At 36.9% G+C, this 16,524-nt stretch overlaps 1 protein-coding gene across 7 annotated transcripts in view; it reads right to left on the reverse strand.

Moving 5' to 3' along the window:
- Positions 1-16,524, reverse strand: part of LOC127857929 (solute carrier family 28 member 3-like) — a 75,082-nt gene that overhangs the window by 43,360 nt on the left and 15,198 nt on the right. For 2 of the 7 annotated variants that reach the window (XM_052394694.1, XM_052394693.1), the window contains exons 1-14: positions 13,767-13,852; positions 12,231-12,340; positions 10,332-10,457; positions 9,875-9,996; positions 9,060-9,233; positions 8,330-8,474; positions 6,916-7,107; positions 6,381-6,542; positions 5,360-5,485; positions 4,532-4,662; positions 3,612-3,786; positions 3,087-3,171; positions 2,440-2,615; positions 1,937-2,117 (exon numbers count right to left, since the gene is read on the reverse strand). In XM_052394694.1, coding sequence (XP_052250654.1) covers positions 1,937-2,117; positions 2,440-2,615; positions 3,087-3,171; positions 3,612-3,786; positions 4,532-4,662; positions 5,360-5,485; positions 6,381-6,542; positions 6,916-7,107; positions 8,330-8,474; positions 9,060-9,233; positions 9,875-9,996; positions 10,332-10,457; positions 12,231-12,340; positions 13,767-13,782 — 1,921 coding nt within the window. In that variant the 5' untranslated portion in view covers positions 13,783-13,852. Of the gene's footprint in view, positions 1-1,936; positions 2,118-2,439; positions 2,616-3,086; positions 3,172-3,611; positions 3,787-4,531; positions 4,663-5,359; positions 5,486-6,380; positions 6,543-6,915; positions 7,108-8,329; positions 8,475-9,059; positions 9,234-9,874; positions 9,997-10,331; positions 10,458-12,230; positions 12,341-13,766; positions 13,853-16,524 lie in introns of those variants that run through there. The other 5 variants (XM_052394700.1, XM_052394699.1, XM_052394696.1 and 2 more) reach the window with 4 other exon arrangements.

Consider the following 16,524-nt stretch of genomic DNA (forward strand, 5'->3'; position numbering starts at 1 on the left):
GTAGTAGTAGTCAGGGTCTTCCCCAGGCCATTTAAGCGCCCCTTACCGGGGCGCTTGAATTTCGAAATCAGAGTCCCCGGGGCGCCTGAAATTTTCCGATCAGTGTATTCTTCAGTAAAAGAAAGTGTAGATTGTCCAAAAAAATCAAGGTTTCCCTATCAGTGTATCAATATTCCCTGTTTTAAAAGAGCACTCGGTACCTACTTTCACAAGTAATAGCCATAAACACCACATGGGGTAATGGATAATCCACTGATAAGAGAATAGCATGACGCGCGTATCGATTATTTTAGCCACATTACACGGTCATTTAAATGCTGACAATGATGTATCTGGTAACTTTCCAGTCGTCAAACTGTGAAGTTCATCGTCCAATCGGTTACGCGAATGCTTATGAAGGCGGGGTTAACTATCGACCATTATTTTTGATTGACGTCGGGCATGAAGTAAGAGTTTATCGCAGCTTGATTAGCAAGAAGTTGTACCATTTGAGTAATATAAAACCGGTAATTAGTACAGTACAGAACATTAAAGACGGTTTCGGGCATCATCATCACACCTTTTTACTGTAAACAAGTGTTTCCTATGACTCATAATTAATACGAGAAATTAATTGCAAGTGGTAAACAATTAATTATTATAGCGAGTAAGTTGTGCAAATGACTCCCGGTTACAATTATGTGATAACAATTTATTTAATTCCAGTACATGTAAATTTCAACATGTCCATTTATATAACTGATTCACCTCGTTTTTCTGACATTTATTCGACACGTAATGCGCTTTAACAAATTTTTGTTGAATTAATTACGCACACTTGCAAATGTTTCGTCCGATAATCGATAGTTAGAAGACTGATGATGGCAACCGGCCGTTATCCTCGTGGACAACGTGAATTTCATGCATAATTCCGTCAAAACATTTATTCGACTCGTAAAGTGTTTAAACAAATTATCGTTGAATTTATAACGCAACGGTTAATATTTGTTGAAATCTCAAATGGGACTGATTAAATTAGTAATCCGAAACCCATTCCCGTAAGTCGATGTTAACGCGTTTTTAATCCGAAACACACTTCCGAATGTAAATGTTACCGCAAGGTTAAATATTTTTGCTTCAAATTAGCAGTGCAAATTTATTTTGTGTCGTATCTTTTTCTCAATTAAAAAGAGCGCGAAAATTATGCAGCATGTACAACGTCGCGTCTATTGCATACAAATGGCGTGTATTGAGCGTTTTAAGAAGCCCACAACAGGTCATGGGATTGACGCATATTCAGAGGCAATATTTCATCAAATCATCTATAAATAGTCACTTAAAAAATGGCAAGGTTTGTGTTAAAGAAATAACTGAAAGCTTTTATCGTAAATATTTACCAGAAAGAGATTGATAAAAACGGAATAAACGGGATTATCGGGTAATAAATAGAAACTTGAAAAATAGTAAGTATACAGTAATAGAGTCGGGTTGAAACGGATGTATTGGGGAATCGTTCGAGTCGGGATTTTACTATCTGTGCGGAAAAGTTTTAAAACAATTAAACAATATAGAAAAATATATTTTTAAATGACTGGGAGATTTTTTTGAAGAGTCATAGCGCACCAAATGACGTCTTTTGACGCTGTTTTTCTTTGAGTTATAACGCACCACAGAACGTGAATTGACACGTTAAATAAAAAAAAACGTCGGGAGGGGACACCCCGAACCCACCCCCGATCGGCCCCGGGGCACCTGAAAAAATTCCTGGGGAAGGCACTGGTAGTAGTAGTAGTAGTAGTAGTAGTAGTAATAATAGAAGTAGTAGTAGTTTTTGTTGTTGATGATGATGATGCTTTTGTTTTAGGTAACCTTTGAAAGGAGTACATGTAGAAATATACGCAATATATTGTATAACTGTAGTATTTTATCCAAAGTCAATGCAAACAGTTCACCATACCTGCTATGCACGCGGTAAGGAAGCAGGCTACGTTTCCACAGACCATGGCCCTGACAACCATTTTCGCCAGATCCGCTCTCCGTGAAGGAACCAGCGCGCCAAGGCCTCCAAGCGTGATCCCAATTGAGCCGAAATTAGCGAACCCACAGAGGGCGTAAGTTGTAATGATCTCGGATTTCTCCTGTGCACGTAAATAATATAATATTTAACATGAAATTGATGCTTTGAAAAGAGGGAAGACGGCTGACAACATATTTTGCAAAGATCTCTTTTGAAATCGATATCAAATATTTAAGCGGTACTATGTTTTCAAATCAAAAACAACACTCAGCCGAATACTAAGACGTCAATGAAATTTTCTTTTGATCCCATTTCGTTTTAACAAGTCCTTATGTTGGTATCATCAGAAAGTGTGAAAAATAAAATAATCTTCTTTGCCTATCGGATATAATTTGTTTAATATGTTGACATTTGAAATTGAAACCGTTGTCTAAAAGCCCTACCGTAATGACCCCGGTTGTGAGCACCTGTCCGGTGATGTTAAGGATCACGTTTCCCTTGTCCCAGAACCAGGCGTCCGTGTTGTAGAAGCTCGTGTAGTTGGTTAGGTCCTTCCGATTCTGGATCAGCACCTTTAACCTTTCATACGCTATGAACTCGTTTGTAAACGTCTTCACACCTATAGACATATGCACAAAATACATGTTATACTGTTGTGCTTGAACTCTGTGATAAAATACTTGACACCTACGCAAGCAGACCAAAGCATTATATGGATTATCATTGCCATTTGAAATTGATTTTGAAATTGATTTTAATTCGGGTTAGCTAATGCGAAACATCACATGCAAAAGTTTGCCCCATTTACTGTGTTTATTTCTTTACACTGATCTAAGCAGGTGACAGCCTCACTTGGACTACACACGAGCTATGAGTTCCTTGATAGGGTTTTTAAACCATAAAGGCATAACATAAGATCACGTGTATGACACTTGCATCATACATTTGCGTTTATACTGAGATGTACAGGATAAACTTCTACACGGCGAGATTTCAAACTACTAACCATGATACATAGTGGGACTAGTTTTCTCATTATCTTCTTTTAAACTTTGTTGAATTTAAAAAAGTACAAATATAATCGACTAACCAATAAGTTCTGCGACTTTTCTACAGTCGTTTGGTTCGACGCCCATAAAATATGATACTGGATAAAGGACATACGAAGTTATTAACTGTAATAAAAGGAATTAATAAATAATACTATATACAAAAAGTTGATATGCGAAAAATATTTATGTTGTTTTATAAAAAATATGTACACCGACATAATGTTGCTGTGGTAAGCTATTTCGATAAATAACTTTAATTTTAAGATATTTAATTGTATATTCACATATATATTTTTATGGTATAGTGACATATAGTAGACAATTAAGTACATGTTAATAAAATGATTAGGACGAGTGTTATTGGAACATTCTCAAAGTGTGAACGGCATCAGTTTTTAAGCGAATGAATTAAAAATATTTTGTTATTATTTGCTGAGCAATGATTAATAAAATATAAGTTAAAATATGTATTTATCACTTACCAAATACTCGTTTAAATCTACGTACACATTTGTTTTCTATTTCTACACTGAACCACATCGCTTTGAAAAACAAGATCTCACCTCAAACGTGAGATTGGGGTCCATGATTCCAACTCGGAACCCAATCCACGTGAGGGTTGCGTTCAAGAAGGCCAGCAACGCTAAAAATGCAATAACGTTCACGAGGATACCTCCGACGATCTTGATACTGGCCGTGGCGCCATTTGACGCCGCCTCGATGAGATTGTGTTCTGAACTGAAATAATCGTTGTATTTCTTTAATATTATGACACTTTCTATTTATATGCAAAACACTGACTCCAGAGATATACCGATGCTAAATTCTTTACAATTAAACATAAATTTAATAAGGGGTACAACTTAACAATTTATAAATGTTTAATTGGTGCTTCTTTCTTATCGTGTAAATAACGTGTGTACCAAGTTAAAGTTTATTAACAAAATATCGTTTGATTATTGACATTTTTATGTAAAAGCATGGCTAACAAAAGACAATAAAGAAAATACAGTCCGATGCCTGAGATTAGGATAGCAGCAAACGAATTAGATACTTTTGTCTCGTGCGTGAATAATTGTAATTTACAAGTCATCCCGTGACATGCTTTAGGCTTTTGAAAAATGTTTTCCGATACTTTATATATGGATGGACGAGCCATTACATAAATCCTGTGTAAGAAATCATAATTAGAAGCAAAATCCTTGACACAATTTGAAACAAAATGTTCAACCAGTGAATAGTTCACAGATATCATAGGAGAACCCTTTGCATGCTGGGAAATTTGTCGTGTGCTAAAATGTCTTCTGCTGAATTTCTAAAATTAGCATTTTCTTCGATTTTTTTCAAAGAACACTATCAGAATAGCAAACAGTTTGGATCCTGATGAGACGCCACGTTCTGTGGCGTCTCATCTGGATCCAACCTGTTTGCAAAGGCCTTCAAAGTTCGGTTCCAGCACTGAAAGGGTTAACTAGATTCTTACGATTGTTCCATCTTGTTATAATCGTCGTTGGATGCTTTCGTCTCTTCGACTTCTGGGTAGGAAAGCTTGGATATGGCTAGAGCAGCCGGGGCACTCATGACACTGGCGGATAGGAGGTGATTGGCTGGAACCTGCAAATGGACTTATTACTGGGTCATGTGGCGGAGCCAGGTTATCAGTTAGTTGTAAAATGTAAGTGTTCACTGTAAAATATACGAACGTTATATGAGTCGATATTATATTTTTTGCAAATACAAGCTGGTACAAAAAGTAAATAAAACAAAAAAGAATTATCGTTTCGGTCTGCTGGTTAAGTTTTTTTTTCTGTAAAATATAAGATATAGTTCAGGCGATCAAACCAAAAACCAACCTATCGCGTCAGTATGTTTTGGCTTGTAATCTGTAAATTAAGACAACAAAAACTACTTAAATGTTAAAGATTAGCTATGTATATTTTTGTCTAAAAAATATTTGAGCCCCTAAAAAGGACCGTCCTTATATAATATTTCATTTTATCTATATTTTCATTAAGCCTGACTAAGAAAGGGTAGCTCAGAGATGGAGGCGGGGAAGGGGTCGGCATCAATGTCTAGACCTCGGCTGATAAGAAAATCAAAACTGTGTTATACTATGACCACAGCAGATTGCTTATACAAATCAGTCTTATACCACATAAGGGGAGGTTTTCCAATAGAGTTGGAACAAGCTTTGATATAACACACATGGTTACCCCGAAGCTAATGTACGCCCAAAGTACACTGCCAGACATACATGCTTAATCCGCAGCTAATGTACGACCCAAGTTCACTGCCAGACATACATGCTTACCCCGAAGCTAATGTAAGCTCCAAGTACACTTCCGGCGATAGTTGCAAATCCTCCAGTCATGACGGCGTGAAGCTCCGACTTCGTCATGTCCTTCAAGAACGGACGGATCATCAATGGAGACTCCGTCTAAAAAGGAAACGCGCATTTTAGCTGGTTAACAAATTATTAAGTCATTCGTAAACACACGTACGCAATAAAAAACTAACAAACATACTACATTTGATAAAATAATTCGAACAGGTAGAATTTGCGAATTTCTTTGCATTAAGACTTCAAAGTGCACTTTGAAAAACTTGAGAACAAAAGCACGAGGCTATGCCATGTCTATATTCTGTTAGTTGGAAGCGCTTAGCACGTAGTGAATACTACAAAACTTGTAACTACAATGTAACGAAATGTCACAACTCGGAACAGTATTCAACTTAAATAGTTAATAGTTTACACCATTTCAGAATGGGAAATTACCTTCAGTTTTAAACACAGTAGAGTAACAAACAGTCCGGCACTGAAGCTCAGTAAATTTTGCATATAGCTGCATCAGCATATTATTCATGTATAGGCAACTTGTGGTTTATGGTTGTTTCTTGAAACGGGCTGGTTTTGATATACGAAGGAGCGGATCGCCTAGCGATGGGCGAATACAAATGTCAAGCGCGCGAGTAAAAGTAACACTTCCAAATGAAATCCCCTATGTTTGCTTGAAAATATACATTGACGTTTCGTAGGTGCAATATTGAAGCCATAAATGTGTTAATGTGTGCATATGCTTTAATGTCGTATTAATGTTTTGATCGATAAACCGTAAAATAAAGTATAATTCAATTAGAGGTTAGCATGACTAAAATTTGAATAAATAGGCGGAACTTTGGCCACTAATTGTATCCCGAGAACATGTGGTCGTCGTACATCAACAACTGCAATGAAGTTACATTCTTTAAATTATCGGCTTTTAATCCGTCTTTCTCTATTTCTTTGTCGGTAGTTTTGAGTTCATAAATAATACCAGTTGTAAAGGCGTTACCATGGAGACAAAGATGTTGGCTGCTGCGTTGATGGACTCGGCCGGTGTAGTTCCCATACAGAAGGCGAGGAATTTGCCAATGACTTTTATAATGGCTTGCATCACACCCAGATAATAGAGAATGTTGATGATGGTGAAGAAAAATATCACAATGGATAAAACCTACAGAAATAGAGTAATATAATAATATAACTATCAATTATGTACATTGTTTTGAAAGATAAATGTCTATAAATACATTCGAAATAGCTATTGGTAAGTTGGGCATGGGTTAAATGTGAAAACTCAATAAAGCTTTTATCTTATTGTCCTTAACATTTTTGGTATTGCTTTTTTAAGAACTAGCTGTTAACTTAAATTAGGAAATACAAAAAGAAACTCAAAAACATTTAACGTCCGCTAAATCATAATCAAGAGTCTGGTAAAAAATAAAGAACATACCATTACACACCTTAACCGTTTGTCAATATTACAAATACATTCCACCGTACCTTCAACAACAATACACTGGTCCTTTGATAATATATTGGCGTACCTTCATGGAAAAGAAGTGATCAGTGTATTTATCCCCAAATGCGAACAGCACACCCGCCATCGTGTGTTCCAGAAACTCCGTGACCCTGTCCCCAAGCCACTTAAACATATCATACCCCCACTGGGTACGGAGGATGAGCAGAGCAAACACGTATTGTAGGGCGATACCCCAGAACACTGTGTGCCAGTTGACCTGTAAATAAAATGTTGTGATTTGTTTTGTTCTAATCGTTTGCATCTAAATAACATGCAAAGAAAAGACCCACGAAACCGTTTGACAAAGCATTTTAAAACTTAACGTATGCTAAGAATGTGAGCAGAAAATATGCGGTTCTTTGGTGTAACTAACGTTTTCTTTGGAGGAATCTTCCTCTCTTGAATGTGATAAATAAAATAAAAAGTACACGGTACACCTAACCTGGGCGCCAGCTCAGTCGCTTGAGCTCTGGACAATAAATACGAGGATCACGGGTTCGATTCCCCGGTCGAGCAACACAAAATATGTGCTGTTTGTCATGAATCTCTTTCTAAGGCAATTCTTCTTCTAACTCTTCTTCAGGATTTATGTAAAGCATTTATCAGTTATTTACATGAGCCATGTAATCCATGATAAATGAGAGTAGGTTAATTGATCGACATGGTATGACTGAAATACTGTTTAAACGGCGAAACATCGTAACTAACCACGGAATACCGTTAATGCCATCGTGGTTACACATTAAAATTCAGAGAGCGAGAATGCGTGAACGCGATAGTACGATGGCGACAATCCGACAATACAATGACGACAGTGCGACGATAGGATGGCGACAATGTGATAGTACGATGGCGAGAATGCGAGAACGCGATAGTACGATGACGACAATGCGACAGTGCGATGACGACAGTGCGACAATACAATGGCGAAGGTGCGATGATACGATGGCGACAATGCAACAATGCGAGAACACGATAAAACGATGACGACAGTGCGACAATACGATGACGACAGCGCGACAATATGATTGCGACAGTGCGATAGTACGATGGCGACATTGCGAGAGTGCGCATTGTCGCCATCGTATTATCGCATTGTCGCCATCGTATTGTCGCACTGTCGTCATCGTATTGTCGCATTGTCGCCATCGTACTATCGCGTTCTCGCATTCTCGCATTCTCGCCCTCTGGATTTTAATGTGTAACCACGATTCCACTAACAGTTTTCCGTAACAAAAAAGTTGCGTTGTATGGATACATTGAATTAGAAATGTACCTCGGGAATGTGTCCTTATCGAGCAAATGGTGGATTGGTAGACTGAACAGACTAACTTAAAGAGATATTTGCAGTCTAAATCTAAATCTCAAATATGATTTTGATTTATTTCGACAGTTTTTGACACGAGTAAACAGTTAACTTAAGTAACACTGGCATGTACCTTAGCTGGATTGATGGACGTAAAGTAAAATATAATGATGTACAAAGCCACGCCTGCGACTGAAACGAGATTTTCCGGATGGTCGATGACGATGTCAATTATGACATAAACAACTACGCCCACAGTCACTGCAATGCGGAGCAGCCTGAAAATACAATTTGGGGACATAATAAGAATCGATGTACAATACAAAACGAAGTAACATTATTCCATTTCAGAATAAATACTATGATATATTATACATGAGCCGTATTCTGTCGAAAGGGGGTAAAATGCATGTGCGTAAAATGCCGTCCCAGATTAGCCTAATCAGTCCACACAGGTTAATCAGGGACGAAATTTTCCGCTTTTATGATATTTAATGTTTAAAGAACGTCTCCTTTTAGCAAAAATCCAAGGTAGGCAGAAAGTGACGTCCCTGATAAGCTTGTGCGGACTGCACAGGCTTATCTGGGACGACACTTAACGCACATGCATTAAACCCCCTTTTCACATAGCACGGCTCATATACGTTATAACGAGAAAACATTTAATTTGTTTTTTATTAAATCAAGCGCAGACATTGTGTTTACGACAGACCCGTTTCGTGACGCTAAACGCTTAGTTTTTTTCAAGCAGAAGAGGTCTTCAATTTTTAATGGCGTCTCACTGACGCAATATATTGCTTGAACGTTCCAGGCTTATGATGCACCGTTACGATTAATGGCGGCGATATATAATAGCCACGTACCAAGATATTGATGTTCCTGTACGCTTGGCACACCTGGAGGTCCTACACGACCGCGTGCCCTCCCACCAGGCGTCGATGGCGACCTGGTAGGCGCTGCAGAGGTTAATGAGGGCGAGGAGGAACACAAGAAGGACGGTCACGCCCAGCAACCGCCACGAGCCCTCGTCTCCGAACCTGACCATGGATACAAATTTAAAAAGAGTAAATGAATGTAGGATCTTAACCCATGTATGCCTAGTGGACGTTCCCATCCTTTTAAATTGGATCATATTTATTTCTATATTTAGAATATTTCTTACAGAAATTATTAAGGCAAACAGCGCAGACAACATGCGGCGTCTCATCTGGATCTACGTTGTTTGCCAGTGCCTTTTTTCTACACGCTAGGCATAAATGGGTTAATAACCATATGCTGTGTTCGGACTCGATACTAAGTGACACAAAGTGACCAGTAGAGCGTTTAATAATTATATTTTCGGTTTGGAATTTTTAAACTTCAATAAGTAATTTCAATAATTTCTCAGTTGTTGGTTATGGATGGTTTCTTTACAAAAATGTTTATTGTTGTACCACTATAAATTATGACTACTTCAAATATGTGTGCTTAAAAAAGAAAAAAGAAAACAAATTTTAATGCAAACTTTGTTCATTTGCTGTTGTCTTTTTTTTTACAAATGAAAACAATTGTTGTCCTCACACTTTAAGATAGTGATATGTAAATGTTCATGTTTCTAAAATGGTTGAGTAGCTCAAGCAAATATTAACTTAAAACTCTTATAATGCACGCTACACTGTTTCGTTGTAGCCGTACTTACTTGTATGAAAACGCATACGCGACGTAGGCGAAATATAGACACAGAATGATGAGCCCAACAATTGTCCGGATTCCCTTTCTGTGTTCAGTGTAGTATGTGTATGCCTTCTGACGGCCGTAGATCTAGGGGCGAGGGTACACGGTTAACAACGGTCTAATTTTTATTTGAGATCCATGTTTTAATATACATATGTGTAGGTATGCAATGATTGCATATCTGTATTTCTTGTTGTCATATTGAGAAATGGGAATACATTTTCCATCGCAAATAAATTCAATTGTCGAGTGATATTACAACAATTTTAACCAACATGATATCATGGACTTCAACCGTTATGCTTTTGTTTTCTTCATTATTAAAACAGCATTAAGCTGCAAGTTGTAAGTTGTAACATTAGAAATAAAAAGCGTGTGAAAAGGCCAGGTATTGACAAGAGAACATGCATTAAATGACATACTAATCCTCGGTGATAAGCGTTGTATGACGTCATATCCTCTTTGGCTTCGCGCGCTTTTTCCTCGTCGAGAGACTCGTTGGTCATAGCGATATCGGTAAACGAGGTTTCGTCGATTGCACCATTTTTCTATAACATTTTGATAGAGTATAAATAAAACTGATTTTGTATAGAAGTAATTTTTATGTGGTAAAGTCATAGTTTTTAACCACATACTTAGCTGTATTCTATTATCGATACTGTTTTACAACTCGGAAAATGTATAAGATGTACATATGATTGTGATTTGTTAATTAGTGAAACATCGTTTAGGGCTCGGCTTTTATTGATATCTTGCAAACCGCTAGAATATATACCCATTTGCTAAAATAAAATAATAACGCACAGGTGGTTAGCGTGTGGCTATGATATTAATAAGTAAAAACATCGTTTTGAATGAAAAATAATCAAATTATAACGAAAATTCAAATTCCCTGAAAAAAAATCACTATTAAATATATTTGATCTAGTGATTTTTGTTTTAGTGAAGTTGATTTTTCGTTATTATTTGATTGTTTTCATTCAAAATATCACCTGTGTAATTACGTTGCAAAACTTGTTTTCGCATGATTTCATGCTTATTAACTTAAGAGACAGTTTAACAGATATTATTTTTTAAATTTTAATTTGTACTTTTTATATAGACATTGTTTTTTTATTGCAAACCATATCTTAAGTGTCCAATTATTTGAATCTTGCACTGTTTTGAAAACATTTAGTAAAAGTTACAATCTAGACATCTGGGAGCCGTTTCATTAATGGTTGCAGCGCAGTTGCAGTTGCAATTGCAGTTGCAAGTTGCAAGTTTTTCACATCGATTTGCAACTCTCGAATAAGTGCGTTTCATTAATGCGGTTGCAACTTTTATTAGGTTAAACACAACCTATTCATACAATCGTGACGTCATTTGCGCGCGCGAGCGTCAGACGAACTAAAAATAACACGGCGGCTCGTAGTTCGAATTGGACCAAAGAAGAAACAGAAATTCTTGTAGACGGCTATGTTGCAAACCGAGAGGTGCTGTTCGGAAAATTTTCGAGTACGATTACAAACGAAGAGAAGGAGAAAACGTTTTGTGCCATTTTAGAATCGTAAGTATTGTTTTATGCGAGTTTGTTCATTTGACAGCTGTCAACTGGTTTAGTTGACAGCTGTCAACTATCCACTCGGTGATTCTGTATTCGAAGTTTGTTATTTGTTCAGGGGATGTGTGCAGCTTGGGTTGCATCGGGTACCGTAAATAGCATCTGATTGTACTTTTAACTTGTTTTGAATAATAAATGTTACCTTTAAGTTATTCAAAAACTAGATAGATATAGAGATTGTACAGTCACACCAATAGGGGGTCACTATCGTGTATTTCATGAACAAGTATAATCAAATCTAAAATAATTGTTGCATAGTGTGTCCCTTGGATAAATGTACAATATTACAAATTTGTGAAAAGATGCTCCAACTGTTGATCTGACAGGGGAGATAATGCTGTAAACAGTGATCCTTTATTGGCGATAGTGATTTATATGAGCTGACATGAATTATTGTTTTGTTCATCTAGTATTAATGCTGTGGGAGGCCATGGGAGGTCCATTGAAGACCTCAAAAGTAAATGGAAACAACTTAAGGTAAATTAAAGTAGTATTTTTAGTAGTAATATTGAAGTTCAATAATACAGTATGAGGATGAATACTGCTTTATTTTAATTTTGCAAAATGCCTTATTGTGAGGTGTTAGATGTTGTTTAAATACAAGAAAAAAGTTATGATAATCTAAATGGAACTTGAAGGATTTTACTTGTGCATTCAGTGGCTACCGTATACCGATATAAGAGTTTACCGCTGCGAGCAGTCTACCTACGATGCATACCTTTTCTGTATTTTGGTACCCGGCATTATCAACGCCATCGTTGAGTGGTCTCACTCCTTTGAATTCAACAGACATTTCATCGATTGGCTCGTCGCTTCTGTTTTTTGAGTCTGCAAATCATACCACATTACAAAAGTTGACATATTTCACTATGTTAAATACAACAACGTAACACTATTATTTAAATGAGGAATTTGAAATATTTTTCGGATATATGTTGTAGAAAGAAACTGACATGTGGTTCACATTTAGCTTAAACTATTGTTTAAGCTCGATAACACCCATCAAAATATTTGAGCCTTGTTCTGAGAAAACTGGGCTTAATGCATGCGCGTAAAGTGTCGTCCCAGATTAGCATGTGCAGTCCTCACAGGCTAATCAGCGACGACACTTTCCGCTTGTATGGTATTTTTAGTTTCAAGAAAGTACCTCCTTACCGTAAATCAAGTTAAGGCGGAAAGTGTCGTCCCTGATTAGCCTGTGCGGACTGCACAGGCTAATCTGGGACGACACTTAACGCACATGAATTAAGCCCAGTTTTCTCAGAACAAGACACATGGGCTTAATGAGACTCTTTGGAAAGGTCTTGAGAATGACCCCCGTCCCCCTGTCGTGACCCCCCACCCCTGTCGTGACCCCCGTCCCTCTATCGTGACCCCGTCCCCCTGTCGTGACCCCCGTCCCCCTGTCGTGACCCCCGTCTCCCTGTCGTGACCCCCGTCCCCCTGTCGTGAACCCCGTCCCCCTGTCGTGACCCCCGTCCCCCTGTCGTGACCCACGTCCCCCTGTCGTGACCCCCGTCCCCCTGTCGTGACCCCCGTCCCCCTGTCGTGACCTCCGTCCCCCTGTCGTGAGCCCCGTCCCCCTGTCGTGACCCCCGTCCCTCTGTCGTGACCCCCGTCCCCCTGTCGTGACCCCCGTGCCCCTGTCGTGACCCCCGTCCCCCCTGTCGTGACCCCCGTCCCCCTGTCGTGAGGCAGACAAAATATCCTATTGCCCAATAGACACAATAATTGTCGATTGCTGGTGTTGGTTTTGCCATTTTTCATACCATACTTTGATCTGTTATAAAAGAGTATCTTTGGATGTCAAATCGTTTAGTTATCTAAAAATCTTGATAACATGGCACCTGTTGCCTTTTACATATTGAAAAAAATCAATGGTGTGACAGAGAATCATACTAGACTCTATATAGAGAAATAATTAAACACATATTTAAAAACTCTAATAAAAATACACATTCAAAATGCAATGATATGGGATACATCTGTAAATGATTGAAGTACGGTAAAGTAGATGAAGGATTTGTACACGGTGATTGATAAAGCTTCAAGCTAAACATTGTTGTTATACGGTGTTTCTGCTTTCGACGAAATTGTATGTGTACATTTAACACTAGCACACGTTATACTGTTCTATTTCTTATCGTCTTGAAAATAACATATTAATTAAAATACTTAACCAACATATGTTGAATTTGATATATGTGTGATGTTTATGACAAAAAATATTTTAAGTATATCAGAAAACTTTTACCCATTGTATTATCCATTTTCCAAACCCCAAGAATAAAACTCAGTCTAATGAAATGTATTTGGCGTATCTCTTGAAGCCTGTGTCGTTGGGACTCATTTGTCAAACTGGTAACTAAGGAATGTTTTTGACGGCTGTTAAAGCGACTTGCACATGATTGATGGAAGATTTATCGAGAGGCCTACATCGCCCCCGTAGTGCAAAAAGGTACCATGTGACATTGAAAATGAATGTAACATGGTTCCTTTTTGCACCATTTGGGCGATATGTATATTAAACGCCACAGCACATTAAAAGTATTGCTTTTAAAGCACTTTTCATAAGGTGTATATAGAGAATATATAAGGTAAAAGCCGTTTAAATTGAAAACAATACGTTTCGAATGTTACAATAATCAAACGAAAGAAAGTAAAAGCTGATAATTTATTTGAAAGTATTCGATTAATTAATCAATTTATTTGCTATTTATCAATTAATCGTTGCATATGCAAAACAAAATCTTTTACAATATTAATGTAAAAAAAAAGTTAAAATTATATTTCGCAGAATGTTAAGTTTTCTTATTCTTTGGTGATGTTGTTTAAAAAGCATCGGGTATAACAGCATGGTTGCGTTAACATTTCTGTTATCAGTGAATTTTCCTCATGCCAGAAAAGATATACACTTAAATTGAAAAGGAAATGGGTAACTAAATTTAGCATATGTTTATCGAAGCCTTTGCAGCTCTACTGACCTAGATCCAAGAACTTTAACCTTAAACGGGTACAAACGTCAGATATAATGACGTTTTTTAAATTAATGCCGCACTTTCTTGAATGAATTCGCTTTTTCAATTTGGTTTGAACGAGCACACATAAAAACTTTTAAATACAAGTTTAAGAATGTGTGATCCAGTTATTCGGATGTTTGTTTCGCTTTGTTATGTCCTAATCTTTATCACACATACACTGACCTAGATCCAAGAGCTTTAACCTTAAACGGGTACAAACTTCAGATATAATGACGTTTGTTTATACAAATAATGCCGCCCTTGCTTGAAAGAATTCGCTTGCGAATAATTTTCTTTTTTTCTAAACAGCGCGTTCGATTGTGTTCATTTTAATGAATAATCGTTATTGATTTTTAAAACTCTTGAAATTAAAATATACAAGTACAAGTACGTAAGTTCAGTGACTCGAAACGTATTTGTGATATTAATCGATTGATTAATAAATATTTACTTGGCATATACTTGTGTCTGTATACACAGCCGTTAATAACGCGCGTCACCTCGTTTTTGAGCATTAATCAATGAGCCAATGCTACTTTCGAGGTGGCGCTCAGGCCCGGATGTTTTGAAATTTAACGGATAATTTTACAGGGTGATTAGGTTTAATATGTTTTTCAACACTGTTGTCATTATTTTAAAAAATCGGCCAATGAAGTGCGATTCAGCTAATATAAATTCATTAAAAAATGTACAGAAACATACAATCACAACCCATTTGGAAACGTGTGGACCTTTATAAGTTGTGGTAGAATTCGTAAAAGCAAATCGATGTATTTTGCCTGTGTGACGAGCAAATTCCCAGCCAATTAAATCGCTCATTACATGAAACGATTGCTTTGGACCTGTACAAGTTAATCAGTGCACACAAACATCGGCTTCTACCCGATCTAATAGATAAATTTGCATTTTTCAAAATAAGATGGAGCCAATGCCAAGGAAGTGGCGCTCAGATTAAGAGGTGGCGCCAATGCACATTTATAACTATTTTAAAGTGAAATATTTAATGCTATGGTTTCTATCATATTTACAGGACTTAAATTATTTTTTGTAAGCTGACTACTTCAGCCCATTTGAGTCGCGTGCGTTTTTTATTAGAAAAAGTAATTTTCTAATAATGTCTGGATGGATGTAAACGTTTGTCTTTGTAAAATAACAACATGTAGCATGTATTTGACAAAAAAAGGTTAACGGAAAAAATACCGAGCTATCTTCATTTTTTGGAGTTGATAGTGGTATATGAACCTAATTAAATCGTTGACCGTGGCCTTTTAGTAAACTAAGCAGTTAGTTTAAGGGCCACAAATCATCGTTTCAAGAAGAAGTATTATAATATATTTATTTCATGAATTATCATATTGTATACATATATTGCTGTCGATGAATTATTTTGATAATGTTGAACACTAAGTTATTGGTTTTATTGAGTAATACAAATTTCTGGTATATATTGAACAATACGTTTTATTCATGTTGGTGACTTCTAAATTGAGTTGATCACTTATATATTTAAAAAAATACATCTTATTCATTGTAGATTGTGTTTATGTTCTGTAAAGATTTGGGCCTTTGTATGTACGTTGGAAAACAAATTAAATATAAAAAATAACATCCATCAAATATACTATATGTGATAATGTCATTGCTATACGACTGTTAATTGATACATCCTGCATTGGCGCCACCTCCTATCATTAGCGCCATCTCCTAAGCATTGGCTCCATCTCTTTTGGAAAAATGCAAAATTATCTACTACGTCGGAAAGAAGCCAATATTTTCGTGCATGCAGCATCTAATGTTTGCTGCACGCAATCGTTTGATGCCGTTAGCGATTTAATTGGGTGGATATTTTCTCGTCACACAGGAAAAAGTCATCGAAATTCTTTTTTAAATGTGACCATGCTACAACTTATAAAGGTTCTCACGTTTTTAAATGGGTTGAAAATGTATGCGTATTTACATGTTTTGATGAATTATTCTTTGCTGAATCGCACT

This window comes from Dreissena polymorpha, chromosome 14 (assembly GCF_020536995.1).
Source record: "Dreissena polymorpha isolate Duluth1 chromosome 14, UMN_Dpol_1.0, whole genome shotgun sequence".
NCBI lineage: Eukaryota > Metazoa > Mollusca > Bivalvia > Myida > Dreissenidae > Dreissena > Dreissena polymorpha.